The sequence below is a fragment of the Psammomys obesus genome, unplaced genomic scaffold (assembly GCF_907164565.1).
Source record: "Psammomys obesus unplaced genomic scaffold, mPsaObe1.curated_primary_1811, whole genome shotgun sequence".
NCBI lineage: Eukaryota > Metazoa > Chordata > Mammalia > Rodentia > Muridae > Psammomys > Psammomys obesus.
In genome coordinates, this window is record NW_026587501.1 from 3,164 (window position 1) to 17,615 (window position 14,452).

Consider the following 14,452-nt stretch of genomic DNA (forward strand, 5'->3'; position numbering starts at 1 on the left):
TGTATGGGAACAACAGACCCAGGGGACATCAGTCCAAAAGCTGAGTCCCAAATTAACTTAAACAAGGCTTTTCAAGCCCCCTGTGTTGCCATGTCCCCTTGAATAGCAATCTAGATGACATGTTTGATTGGCTTATTAAACTTCCTTATTACACTCTGATAAACTATCTCATTAGTATAAATGTTTCCCCAAGCAACAGACTTTATCCCAATCTATTTATAGCAGAAATAAAAGGAGGAGGAATTTGGTTTTAGAAGAAATGTAGTGTAAAGTGTTGAACCTCAAGGGAGCTGGCCACTGGTGCGGGTCTTTCCTGTTTTCCAGGGCACCATACCTCGGTTACCAGCGCTGGAATAAACTGCCTTGCACCATAAGACTGAACGAGGTCCTATGCCCTGCAGAGGCTGTGTTTGGGTCAAAAGCTCTGATAACTCTGAGAATTTTAAATCTGGCTGTTGTTAGCATTGCTGTATACGTCACATGTGCTTCTTGCACAGAATTCTGTTCTGGAAGTTCTGTGTATAATTCCTTTCTTTCTGGAGTGTATAACATTTATGGCCAGAAATGTCTCCTTATTTAATTTTCAAAATAGTTATAACACAGGAAATTGAATTATTGAAATGTGTTAGATGTGATTACATCCTACAAAACAGTGTGAGCTGTGCATGGCCATGATGCATGAGAACCACCTCATAGGACTCCCTTAAAGACTCATTGAGGATAAGATAAAATAAGATAAAATAAAATGAAACAAAAATGCCCTGATCATATCACAAAAGGGATGCAGTTTAATTTTCTCCTACATGTTTGTTACCACAGAGGTTAAAGTAAATAATTTTAACAGAAAAAAAAACACTACTTTATATTTTCATGTACGCCAAAGCACGTGAACACCATGCCATGACTGACAGTTCTGATGCCAGTGTATTGGGTCCTCTTATAAAGAAATGTGCCCATCAATGAACATTAAAACATTTATGTCCTCCCACACATAGACCTGAAAAAGTTAGCAACATGTTTTTCAGTGCTCGTAAACACAAAAGGGCTGACTGTGGCATAGAGATGGACCACAAAGAATTGGATAGAGTAAGATGTTGCATCATTCATATACATAGTTCTTGAGCAGGAGATAAAGCCATCCAAGACAGACATCAACACGAAGAAGCTCATGAGCAGAAGGATGGTCCTGTTTGCTCTTTGCTCTGGGGATGCTTTTGGAGAAAGGCTGGTGCTGTGAAGATGCAGGGCCTGCTTCCTGTGCCTGCACAAGAGAGCCACCATGTACCAAGTCGAGATGACCATGAGACTAATAAGAAAGGCTTCCCTGATGGCCAGCAGTGTAGAAAATGTGCTTTTCATGAGATAACTCATGGGTAGGCGAGAACAGAATCTACTAACAAACATGAAGTTGTTTGAAGTCAAATTGGGAGTGGCAACAATCGATACTAAGAAGTGACTGCTAGTGAGCATATAGAGGACACTCAGCAAAAGAAGGGCACATGAGATGTAATGGCGAGATTTGTGCTTGAACTTGGCTAGACAGGAGCTTCTGGGACTGAGGGTGATGGCCTGGAAGACACTTAGCAGGCTGGTGGTACAAAGGGAGAGGCCCCTCCAAATTCTGTACAGGTAGACAATGAGTTTACATATGGTGTCATCCCATCCCCTCAAAGAAATAAAGATGTCCATGGCTATGAATGCCATGAACATTAACATCAGTAGGTGGATTAGGGTCAGCAGACCAATGAGCATGTCAGTGGGTCTGGGCCTGTGCCCACCAATGAACTTGAGGATGTAGAAGAGAAGAAGGAAGCTGTTGGCTGAGATACCAATGCCAATTTCAGAGAAAAAGGTGTTTCTTATGTCAGAAGAGTGTGAAGTCATCTTGTGTAGAAACAAAGTGTGGCTGAGGAGAAAAGTAAAACAATGACTCACCATGAGCAAAACCTCACACACCACTCCAGACCAGTCTTCTGGCCTCAGGAAAACATGCAGATGCTCATGCATGCTTATTCCACTGAATACCTCAATTCTAACTCCTACCCCACAGACCATCCTCCTGCTTTCACTTGTCCTAAGCTGAGCCATGGCTGGACCCTGTGTCCCATGGTGGCTGCACCATTGTGTGAGCTCCCTCAACATTAAAAACTGCACACAGTAGCAATTATGTGCTTTCATGTTTTGCAGGTTTGGGTTTTATTGGAGCAGGAGAAGCATAGTACTTGCTTTTCACTCACAACATCTTAATTTCCACGCACATTATAGATAGAGTCTTACTATTTTGGGTGGAGGCTGAATGAGGAAGATTGCATAAAAGAAAAAAAATCAGATCTTCCCAATAAAAGCGGTCCCATGAATTGGGTGTGCACTTATTCTATTCAGGGCTATCTGTACTCTATTGACAGTCCAAATTTTTTAGAAAAATTCTATAGCAAATGTTGGGGGTTGTAATCTATGATCCAGGTGTTTCTGATCTGCTGTTTCCTCCAAGTGTGTCCTTGAATACTCTGAGGTGGGCCAGCAGTCACTCCCTCTTGAACATGTGGACAGCAGTGTGCTTATTTCAGAGTGACACTGGGTGAGCAAGAACATGCTGTTTACACACCAAACATGGAAGAGTTTCAGCACATGATGGTCTCTGTGGATGTGTCCATGGCAGCTTTCTCATACAATGCTTTATGTTTGTGCTCTGGTAGAGTTCAGAAAGCTCATAATGACTGTTCAGTGAGGTTGCTGCCTGAAACAGAGAAGATAAAAGACAAATCAGAAAAAAGTAGCACGTTGACACAGAGTCCTTTTAGAGAACTCTGGTAGACAATTCAGTCTTTGATCGCTGCTCTGTACCTGCATCTTGCATGGTACAGAGGTCTGATCTCCTTCCAGACCTGCTCCAAGAGAAGGGCAGAGTGGGCAAATGACAGCAGGAGCATAAGCCATGTCTTTTTTCTACAGCGTGTGAAGTCAGAGAGTAAATAGAACTACAGTTATAACAGACTTAGAACTGTCCCATATTACAGAATTAATTAAAAAAATGGTCCAACTCAGTCTTGAAAGGCAGACTCCATAGGAGTCAACATTTCCTCTCTCCATAATGGAGCTGTGATACTTCTCCAGATACCTGATATGCTGGCTCCAAGTTTATATTAATAAGTGTGGTATACATGCTGTTGAATTATTGCAGTTTCTTTGATTTAGACACAGACTAAATACACCACCATGACCAAAACCAAATTGGGTTGGGAAGCCTTTATTTCATCTTGCAGTTGATAATCCATTATGCAAGGAAGCTGGGGAAGGACTTGAGGCAGAAACCCGGGCAAGAAGTGAGGCAAGTCTCACAGAAGGATGCTACTTACTAGCTTGGGTCTCATGGTTTTCTCGGTCCGTGGTCTTAAGTACCCAAAACCCTGAGCCCAGAGTCTACACCCACAGTGATTCGGGCCCTTGATCATCAAGCAAGAAAATGCATTACACACTTGCCCATAGGCCAAACTAGAGGGGTCATTTTCTCAACTGAGGTTCCCTTCCCAAATGAGTCTAGCTTGTGTTGATTTAACAAACAAGAGACAAAAACAGCTGCCACAGTTGACCTCCTGTCTACATGACACTGAACACATCTCTGTTGCACTATAACTTTGTTTCTCAAATTTGTTGTTCCCAAGATATTAAACTAATATCAACATTGCAATATAAAAGTTCCATTTTTTTAAAAGTTCAATCTCTCAAGTCTGTTTCAACATTCAAAGCCTCTGCAATAGTCAAGTCTCTAAAACATCTTGTTTCTCTAACATTTTCAAAGTCTCTCTAAAAAACCCATGGTCTCTCTAGAACTCCAAACTCACTGTAAATCTCCAAAATCCCTTTAAGAGTTCAAAGTCAAGAGACTTTGTGGGTTCCTGTAAAATAAAAATAAATAAGTATTTTCATATGTAAAAGGGAAGAACCAGGGCACAGTCACAATCAAGTTCAACAAAGTCCAACAGCGTAACTCTCAGTGCCAGACTTCTGGCACTCACCAATGATCTTCTGGGCTCCTCCACAGTGCTGGCAAAGCCTTCCACAAGCTTCTCTCCTAGGTTCAAACTGGCCTTGCCCCACAGCAGCTGCTGCTGGCATGTGATACTGACATCTCCAAATGGCTTGGCTCTGCACTGCAAAGGGGCAGAGCCTTCATCAGTGACCTCTTGGCTCTCTTCAGGGACGCTAACACAGTTGTATAATGCAAAGTCACAGCTTCACTCTATGGTCCCTCCATGTTTCAGAACCAGTACCACCTGAGAAACTCTTTGTTTATTTGTTTGTTTGTTTGTTTTTGACACAAGATTTGTCTGTGTAGCCTTGGCTCTCCTGAACTACCTCCCTACACCAGGTTGGCCTTAAACACCTGAGAGATTCCTGAGCTACTAAGTTTGGCTACCAGCAGGAAATGTATCCTCAACAGTAGTTAGACCACAGTGTCTGTGTGCTGAAGCTGAGAAAATACTTCAGAAGATTTTATTTGTTCTTGCAAGGCAAAGGTTTCATTTTAGTAGTTCTTTTTTTAAAATTAAATTTTAATTTTTATATTAGTTAGTTTATTTACTTTGTATCCCAGCTGTAGCCCCCTCCCTCATTTCCTCCCAATCCCACCCTCCCTCCCTCACCTCCTCCCTGCCCCTCTCTAAGTCCACTGACTGCTTGAACCTAGCTTATCAGATTTCTTCAGGATTGGCTGAAATGTCCTCCTCTGTGTCCTAGCAAGGCTGCTCCTCCCTCAGGGAAGGAGGGAAGGTCAAAGAGCCAGCCATTGTGGTCATGTCAGAGATAGTCCCTGTTCCCCTTATTAGGGTACCCTCTTGGATACTGAGTTACCATTGGCTCCATCCAAGCAAGGGTTCTATGTAATATCCATGCATGGTCTTTGGTTGGAGAAACAGTCTCAGAATAGACCTCTGTGCCCAGGACAGGAGACTACCACAGAGTGTCTCTGAAATACTCTGCCTAGCAGTGTATCAAAGCAGATGTTGAGACTCATAACCAAACCTTGGGAAGAGTGCAGGGAATCATATGAAAGAAGGGGGAGTTAGTATGACATGGAGAGGACAGGAGCTCCATAGGTCCAAACATTTAATGGTTCTTAACTCAAAATATGAGTGACTCTCATAGAATCTTTAAGGGACTCTCAAACCTCCCTATGGAAGTAGATAAGACAAGCCTCCATCATCTGCTCTGCTCTCAGCACTACATTCTAATATCACACCAAATAATCCACTGGAGTGTCAGCACTCTATGTATTTTATAGCCCAAAGTTTCAAAACCTTTCCACAGTTCTCCAAAACCCCAAGGTCAGGTCTGTCATAGTCATACCTCCCGACGTAGTACCACTTTCTGTCTTTTCAGGGTTTCTGTTGCTGTGGGGAGAGGAGGGATTATTTCGCCACACAGTTTGTAGTTACCCAGCCAGGGAAGCTAGGAGAGAACTCAAGACAAGGACCTGGAGGCAGGAACTGATGGAGAGGCCATGGAGTAGTGTTGCTCACCAGCTTGCTCCTTAGAGCTTGCTCAACCTACTTTTTGTAGCACCTGGGCCCACCAGGCAGGGATGGCACTGTTCACAGTGAGCATGGCCCATCCATATGAAATCAACATCAATCAACAATTGTACCAGGTGCTTGCCCACAGGCTGGTCTGGTGAGGATGTTTCCTCAACTGTGGTTCCCTCTTTTAAAATATTTCTAGCTTGTTTCACGCTGTCATAAAACTTTCCAGCACAGACAACATGCACGCAGAAGATGTAATTTTGTAAACAAATTCCTGTGACATCGTAAAAACTTATCAATGAAAGTCAATTGTGTGGGTGAAATTGTTTTATACTTATTTAAACCATGTGACATTGTCACCACAACTGGAAATCCTACTGGCATGTGCCAACCATATGACATTATTGTAGAAGATATTAAGGGCAGGCAAAGAGGATAATACTTCACAAGTACAGGGTACCATGTCAGGATTTAGACCCGAAGCAGATGGTTGGTGAAAACACTGAATAAAGCAAATTTTCTGAAATAAAAGTTCTGTAGCATCATTAGAAAAGGTTAATCCTTTATTAGATTATGAACCACGTACTCCAGATAGCAATAGAGTGTTGATTAAATGAGTGGTGCTTAATTATTCTTTTTTAATTTTTTATTTTACTATTTACACTTTATTCATAATTATTCTTTATAAACTTATGGGTTTGTTTTCCAAATCTCAGTCACAAGAAACAGAATACAATAGGTTGGGGGCAGTTCCATTTTACAATGATCAGATAAAATGGCAGTTGTCTCTACTTTGAACAACTCAGACATTGGAATTGTGCTGTGACAGCCCAGGAAAACAATGGAGAGACTGATGGGGCTCCATTGTTTCCAAGCTTTATTTACAGCTTTTTAAAATTATAAACTACATTTACAAATGTCATCGGAAGCACACACTCTGAGTGTCATTTTATGGTCTCTGCATTGAGTGGCAGGTGTATGTTCTATACTTATTTCATGGAAGGAAAACACACCTGTAGATTTTAACTAATAATTTGCATTGCATGTGTATTAGCACTGGCTAACTAAGAAGCAAAAGAGTGCTAAAATGCTTTTTCTCATGTCGTTTCTGGAAATGCACATTTTTTTTTCTTTAATTACACTGAGCTAACAAGAAAAGAAAGAAGAAAACGGAACTTGGTCTCTGTGAGCACATCACACTATCAGACTGCCTAGGCAGTGAGCTGTCAGCTCTGCAGAGCAGGGCACAGGCTGAGCTGTTTTCAGCATCTCTTCAGGAACCACAGCCCTACAAACCTAAAGCTCTTAAGAGAGTAAGGCAGCCACAGAGACAGTGAATCCTCTGTGATATTCTTTTCTTTTTTTAATGTCATTTTTTCTTATAATTTTTATTTTATATATTAATCACAGGTTATTTACTTTGTATCCCAGCCATAGCAACCTCCTTCATTCCCTCCCAATGCCACCCTCCCTTCCTCATCTGCCTGCAACTTTCCAAGTCCACTGATAGGGGAGGACCTCCTCCCCTTCCATTTTATCCTAGCTTATCAGGTCTCTTCAGGACTGGCTGCAATGTCCTCCTCTGTGGCCTAGAAGGCTGCTCCTCCCTCAGCAGGGGATGAGAGGAGTCAAAGAGCTAGCCATTGAGTTCATTTCAGAGACAGTCCCTGTTTCCCTTACCAGAGAACCCACTTCGATACTGAGCTACCATGGGCTATATCAGAGCAGAGGTTCTAGGTTATATACATACATGGTCTTTGATTGGAGAAATGGTCTCATGAAAGATCCCTGTGCCCTGATATATTTGGTCCTTGTGGAGCTCCTGTCCTCTCCAGGTCTTACTAACTTCCCCTTCTTTCATATGATTCCCTGCACTCTGCCAAAGGTTAGGTTATGAGTCTTAATATTAACATCATGGCTTCAGGGATTCCTGATTTGAAACCACTTATGTCCAGAAAGTGGAATTCCACAGTAGCGAAAGAGAAAGCATACAGGCTTGCCAGGAGGGACAGACATGTCTCTAGTCATCCAAATATCTACAGATGACATGCACTGACAGCTACATCAAAATCTTATACAATAAGGACCAGTAAGGCATGCATATTCCAGGCAGATTATAATTTCTATAAAAAAACCATCTGGCAAGCATTCCTCTCCTCAGGAACAAGCCACAGGGAATCCTCTAGGCTGTCTCTTCCCAGCTGAGCCTCAACAGCCCATCTGCATAGCTGAGTATGGTGTAGGAAACCAGGAGATAGGACCCACACTCTCAGACCTGCAGAATGGGTTAAGGGCCACCTCATCCAACCGAGAGGACAGGACCGAGTAAGCTGTGCCCAGCCTGGGATAGCCTGTTGTAACACGTACTATGATTGCACTTTACGCAATGCAACAAAATAGGCTGCTTCCTAGAGGCAGGAAACTCTGTACATGGCACCAGGAAAACTCACCGACCTGTAAAATAGGTCCCATTAGAAGAGGCTATATTGGAGAATAGGAAGGGAAGGCATTTGGGCAGATTAGGAAAATAAAACATGTACAGAGCAAAAAATGAACAAGAGGAACCTGAGAGACCCTCAGTTAAAGCCAGTTGTGAAGGCTACAACTGCTCAAGAGGTGGGGGGACGAATTGAACTCCCTGTACTGCAGGAATTCAAGCCATGACTTTAGACTGTGTCAGCCCACAATTACCCAAATCATGGACAACTCACAGTCCATACCATCAGCACATAGAAGGGGTTATTGGAGACACTGTCCCTGCTCAATGAAAATGGCTGGAATTTACTAAGTCAGGATGTCTACCTTTGGCACAATCCTAACTTTAAAACTAGGAAGACAGTAGGGAGAAATGGCCGGTACTCCAGGGAAGGCAAAACCTTTACCAAGCATATGCCAGCGCTGTTTCCAGAGATGCCAGAAATAAATGAACTGTGGTAATGTTATAGGCAAATCATAAAGAGCTTTTTGGTTAAGGAATCACAGCTCTGTCTGAAAGCCGGTCTGAGAACTGTGTTTTTCAACTTTGAAGTGTTTGTACAGCATCTCTGGGCTCAGAGTGTCAGTGAGGCTGTACCCCAGGCTTTCCAAATCAGCCTCCAGAAAGAGCAAGAGTGGATGTCCCTGAGGGGCAGCATGGCACAGACTCCAGCCACAAACACTGGACCCCACACAGTGCTGCAGCACAACCTGCTCCCCCAGGACACAGGGGAGCCTCAGGAGAGGTTTGGCTTTGCTGCTAAGAGCTGTGACCTCCGTCCCAGTGTGCTCATTGCCTCAGTGACAGGAGTGGGGGGTCAGTTCCTGTCCATCATTCCACATAGTTTCATGAAAAGATGAGCTTTGGGATAAGTTTGGAAATGAAATAAAAACAACAGGACAGGGTGAGGGGTTTCAGTTCTCCAAAGTTTCCTCAAAGAAAAAAAGATTCACGTTTTTCTATCATGAAAAAAATTGCACAGCGTACATGGGGAGAACATAGATAAAAGACAAAATATGCAACCACCTCTTCCCAGGATTCCTGTTCTCAGTGAGTCAGGGAGTGGAATCTGCCACTGTCACTGTGCATTAATAGTTAGTGTCCTGGCAACCTCATCATCATAACCCCTTAGTGACAATTCCAACCAGGCCAGGAGAAGCTAATGGATGACACCACTAAATTGTGATCTCTGAACTTGAGCTGAGAAAAATAAAGGCCATGAGCAAACACTAGAAGGCACATTGCAGTCCGGTGGGGCCTCCCTCTGTGGAATGAGATTTTGAATCTACAGCCTCATTTACTTACAGAGACTTTGGAAGATTTTATACCTCACAGCACAGAAGATGTTACATTAAAACAGTTCTGTGCACACCTAAGTTACAGATACACAACCGAGGAAAGTGAGCTCTCCAGACCTATTAATTCCCTGATAATTTGTCTTAGGAATAGGTAAATCAGCAAAAGAAATGTAACTAAACAGATTATCCAGGTATACAGTGGGAATTACTTAGTTCCCAGGAATGAACATGCATTCTGTAGTAATTTGAAAGTCTATAAATTAAGGAAATGAGTATGTTAAGAAGAAAACGTTCTTGTTGCCCATGCAGAACACAGTCCCTTGTGCTGAAGGTCTGTCAGAGCTCAGAGTCTCCTCTGTAGCTGCTGAAAACCCCTCTTTAGCCTCCTCCTCCCACAGCCTTCCTGGGTCCCTACCACCTTCTGAATTTGCTCTTGGGTGCTGAGCACTTACCCAGATGGACATGGCAGGGGAGGACTCTGCGCCTGAGGAGATCCTGCACAGCTTAGGTGAAAGGAGAATTTAAGGCCTCTCTGTGACATGTTATTTCTGTGTCTGTAGAAGGTGACACGTTCCTGCTGGGGTCATGGAGACCCGGCATCCCAGTGGAGCATCTTCTCTGCTTGTTGATCTTACTCCCTGTGTCCTGATAACAGCCATCTGGGGACGGCTGAGAACAAACTTTATCTGAGCCTCCTTGCCACACCTGCCGGAGTGATCAGAAAGTTTGCACCAAACAAACAACAGTATCTTTTCTCACTTTACACCTTAGGCTTAATTTTGAGCAATTTCTCCACTGTACTGCCTCTCTTCTGAGATGCAGAACTCTTGGTCCTCCAATGATTTACATGCCCACTTGAGGGTCCTTCTACAGTCTGTGATAGACAGCCTCTCCCCAGGTCAGTCTTCCCAGGGAGCACCTGCTTTATTGATGTATTTTCCATTTTATCCAAACTCCTAGATGCAGGATTTTAGCTGTGAGTGAAATCTGAAGGTGAATTGTGAAAGAAATCAGATGGAATGCAGAGAGCTCAAGGCAGAGCTGGAGAGCCAGGGTGACCACAGGCAGATGGGACCCAGCTGAGTCTGAGGACAAGCTGAGCTCTAAAGTCTGAATAAAGGGATGACTCCAGAGGTGGAGCCAGGAGGATTAAAGGCTAGCCTGGCTACTATGACATTCTCATTTACAAAAAGGAATCAAGTATAATGTTTTCAGGTGGGTGATTTACATTAAGGACATTAGAATTAGAAGAGAAGACTTTAAACATATAAACCTCCTGTCATGTCAACAATTAAATATATAGCATAGATGGAAACATGATTCTAGAGAGAACTGGAAAGTCAGAGATATTGAATGTTCTTTCATTTTTAGTCAGGGTCTCCCCATGTAGCCCTGGCTGGCCTGGAACTCTCTATATACACCAGGCTTGCCTTGAACTCACAGAGCTCTGCTGACTTCTGCCCCTGCCCGCAAACTAAGTGCTCCCACACTAAAGTCATGTGTCCACACATTTGGACCTGTTCATGTGTTCACATGTTTGTTTTAACAGTTTATTAATTTCTCCCCATTTTCTTCATCTTTATGTATCTGTAAATATTCCCTCCCTTTAAGTCATTCACAACATTCAATTTTGCTAGCATATAGCCTGCCATCATCATTTCTGACAAAGCCAGCATGTATAAAGGATGTGTCATAATTTTCTCCAGCTGTCCTGCCTACATTACCTAGTTCTTAAGTCATTTCTTTAAATGATCCTAAAGGCTAACTTATGAGATCTGCACATGGACAGTGACATCACTGCTCATGGTTATGAGTGTGCTTTGATTTGTAACATCTCCCCAAATTGCTCTTTTGATTTGGTGAGTGACAAATGAAACTGTCATTAGTATAGAAAAGCCCACTTGAATCAGAGGCTTACATTTGATTTCACTTTATAAGTAATCAGAATATTGTAAGCTCACACTTTTCTGGCATTAGTTGAGGTCAAAGCTGTGTTATGTTCCATGTCTTATTCTGCATTTACACTTAGGAGGTTTTCTCTATCTGCGTCTCTGTCTGTCTCTCTGTTTGCTGTCAGTCTGCTGTCTATCTGTCTCTCTCTGGTGTGTGTGTGTGTGTGTGTGTGTGTGTGTGTGTGTGTGTGTTCATGATATCCAAAACAAAGAGGCCAGCACCCAATTGTAAATTTACTTTTAAAAATGGCAACCCAGGCCAAGTATCCATACGTGACCTCCCAGCGCTGTCACAGGTGCCCATTCAATGGAAAAATGTGTGAAGGAAAAATTGGAAAGATGGAGTACACGGTAGAAAGATGAAAGAGAAAGTGAAGTGGAGGGGTTTATACACTGTAGAAAAAGGTGGAAATGGAGACTTAATGGCAGTGAGGAACAGACATCCACGAGGAAGCCAAGGTTAGGTCCTTCTGCAGCTGAGGTCTTTGTCTATGTTTGTAGCCTAAGTTACCAACAAAGGCCAAGTGGATGTCAGGGTTAGGGCTGCCACTGAAGACCATGTGATTGTCTGAAGGATGTGCTGCTGAGGAAGACATAATGATCAGAATGGCCTCCACTGCCATCTGAGGCCATGGGGACATGTGCACCTAAGCTGCTGCCAGGAGCCAAGTCTGGGTCCCTGGTCCTATGGCAGCCAGGTCTGTTCATGCCCCAAGCCCATGTTTCCACCAAAGGCCATGCAGATGTCCCTGGTCTGGAATGCGACCTGAAGCACTGTTCTGACCTAGCTCCACCCCTCAAAGGCCACCACACTGGGAGAGCTGGGCCTGCCCCTGTTCTGCTGTGGGATGGCTTGGGCAAGGAAGAGATGCCCTCCCCACACCTCACAGGTCACCCCTCACCAGCTGTAGCAGGTGGGAGACCTTGCCCCACGGTCATGAGAGCAGGAGAGTTGTCTCTGCCTCTCCCCAGTTGCAGCACTCAGAAGAGTGGGCCCTGCACCTCACCTGGGCAGCACAGCACAGCTGGCCCTGGTGGTGAAGGCATGGGTGATTTGGCCTCAAGAGCATGAGAGCAGTAGAGCTGACCTTGCTCCTTGCCGGCTGCAACACTGGGTGAGGAATCCAGGGCCATGCTGGGCTCACCCTGGGGTGTGGGTGCAGGAGAGCTGGTGGCTCACCAACTCACCTACCACCCAGGCAGATCCACAGCTTTGAGTTGGTCCACCCCAACACCTGCCCTTCTGTGACCTGCAGGAGAGGATGAAAGGGCCGGTCCTGTAGATCCAAAGCTGCTGATCTCCAAAGACACCGGGCAACAAGAGGGCATTCGAGAGAAGTCCACAGGTGGATGCAGTCTTGATTGTGTAGCAGAAGCCAGAGGCTTCAATCCAGACCCATGACTCATTGCAGTGGACATAAGCAAGTAAAGAAAAGATGCCACACTACAGCTTCCACAGCAAATCTTTTCATTTTATTTTATTGCATTTTTTTTTATGTGGAGGGAGAGGTTGCAAGGGTGCAGGGTGGAAACCAAGGAACAAAGACATGAGTTGGAATGGGGCCCATGATGGAAACATCAGAAAGAATCAATTAAAAGTTTTCTTTTAAGAAAGAAGTGACACCCTGAAAGCTAAATGACCATATTGATATGAAGAGCATTTCTACGTAATAGGACATAAGTCTTATTAGTTCATGATCTCTTACAGAGTTGCTCTTTTGAAACATTAAGGGACATATGATTTTCAATCACTGATGTAAAATTACAGGGCTGGGTATGCTTTATGTTTGGTTGTTTTTTCCACATAACGAAAGAAAAAGCCCACAAGTTACATACCAACACTTGTTTTCAAGCTAGGTAATTTTCCACGTTTAATCTGCTTTCATTTATGGCTCTGACTGACTTTAAAACATCTCATCCAGAAGGTAATACCTTGATGCCAACGCAAGTTGGGAAACTCTTCCAGAGTGGAAGAGGACCTTCCTAAGAGCACTGCTTAACTGAAGGAATTCTCTGCTTTCATGGGAAACCTGAGGCTAAGAGTCAGAGCATTAGGAAATAACAGTTGATCTATTGCTTGAGGCAAATTTACCTTAAGGACTTTAAACTGTTGAGAAATGACAGCTTGATACTTTTAGAATACTTTTATTTTTAATTGCAGAGGCAATGCTTTTGAAACATGTTTAAACTAACTGTTCACATTTTCATAATGAGGAAATGGACTTGAGATATACAGTTCCCTTCTGAATATTGGGGACATACACTTGGTGAGAACACTCATATTATTGGCCAGCCAGAGCGCGTGCCTCTGCCAACTCCACCAGCAAATCTTCCACAATGCGTATGTTCTTGAAAATCTAGAATAACATTCTGATTTTGTTCACGTAGGTTACTCTGATTCCTGTCATCTACAAATGGATTCATACAATGTCTGCTCCTGTGTGACTGAAATTTCACTTTGCTAAGTAGATTTGGGGCTCATGGGCATTGATTCATGTGCAGGTGTCTGCTCCTTTCCAAATACTAAATAACAGTTCACTCATGCCCAGGCCACAATGGTGTTCCTGTGTTCAGATAGTTCTAGATTTTAGGTTATTGGAATGCTGAAAATTTGTCATGAGCATTGTATTTTACATGGCTGTTTTTTTTCTTTAATGTCAATTTTTTAAATTTTTATTAGTTATAATTTATTCACTTTGTATCGCCCCATAAGCTCCTCCCTCCTCCCCTTCTAATCTGAAGGGTGTTGTATTCATAATTTCTTTCTCAGCCTTTTGTCTTTTGTGTACATGAGGACTACTGATATTTTTGAGTTAATTTTGTATCTGGCCACTTCGCTGAAGGTGTTTATCAGCTGTAGGAGTTCCCTGGTAGAATTTTTGGGGTCACTCAGGTATACTATCATATCTATCATACTATCATAGTGATAATTCAACTTGTCCTTTCTAATTTGTATCCCCTTGATCTCCTTCAACTGTCTTATTGCTCTAGCAAGGACTTCCAGAACTATGTTGAAGAGATATGGAGAGAGTGGGCAACATTTCCTTGTCCCTGATTTCAGTGGGATTGGTTTAAGTTTCTCTCCATTCAGTTTGTTGTTGGCTATAGGCTTGCTGTATATAGCCTTCACAATGTTTAGATATGTGCCTTTTATCTCTGATCTATCCAAGACTTTAAACATGAATGGATGTTGGATTTTGTCAAATG

The 14,452-nt window shown here is 43.1% G+C and overlaps 1 protein-coding gene across 1 annotated transcript; it reads right to left on the bottom strand.

The window, feature by feature from the left end:
• Positions 1-956: 956 nt before the first annotated feature.
• Positions 957-11,441, bottom strand: LOC129674008 (vomeronasal type-1 receptor A11-like). The gene is given in 3 exon segments (XM_055603879.1): positions 957-986; positions 988-1,870; positions 11,413-11,441. Coding segments are annotated over 3 exon segments (942 nt in total).
• Between the last annotated feature and the right edge of the window lie 3,011 nt (positions 11,442-14,452).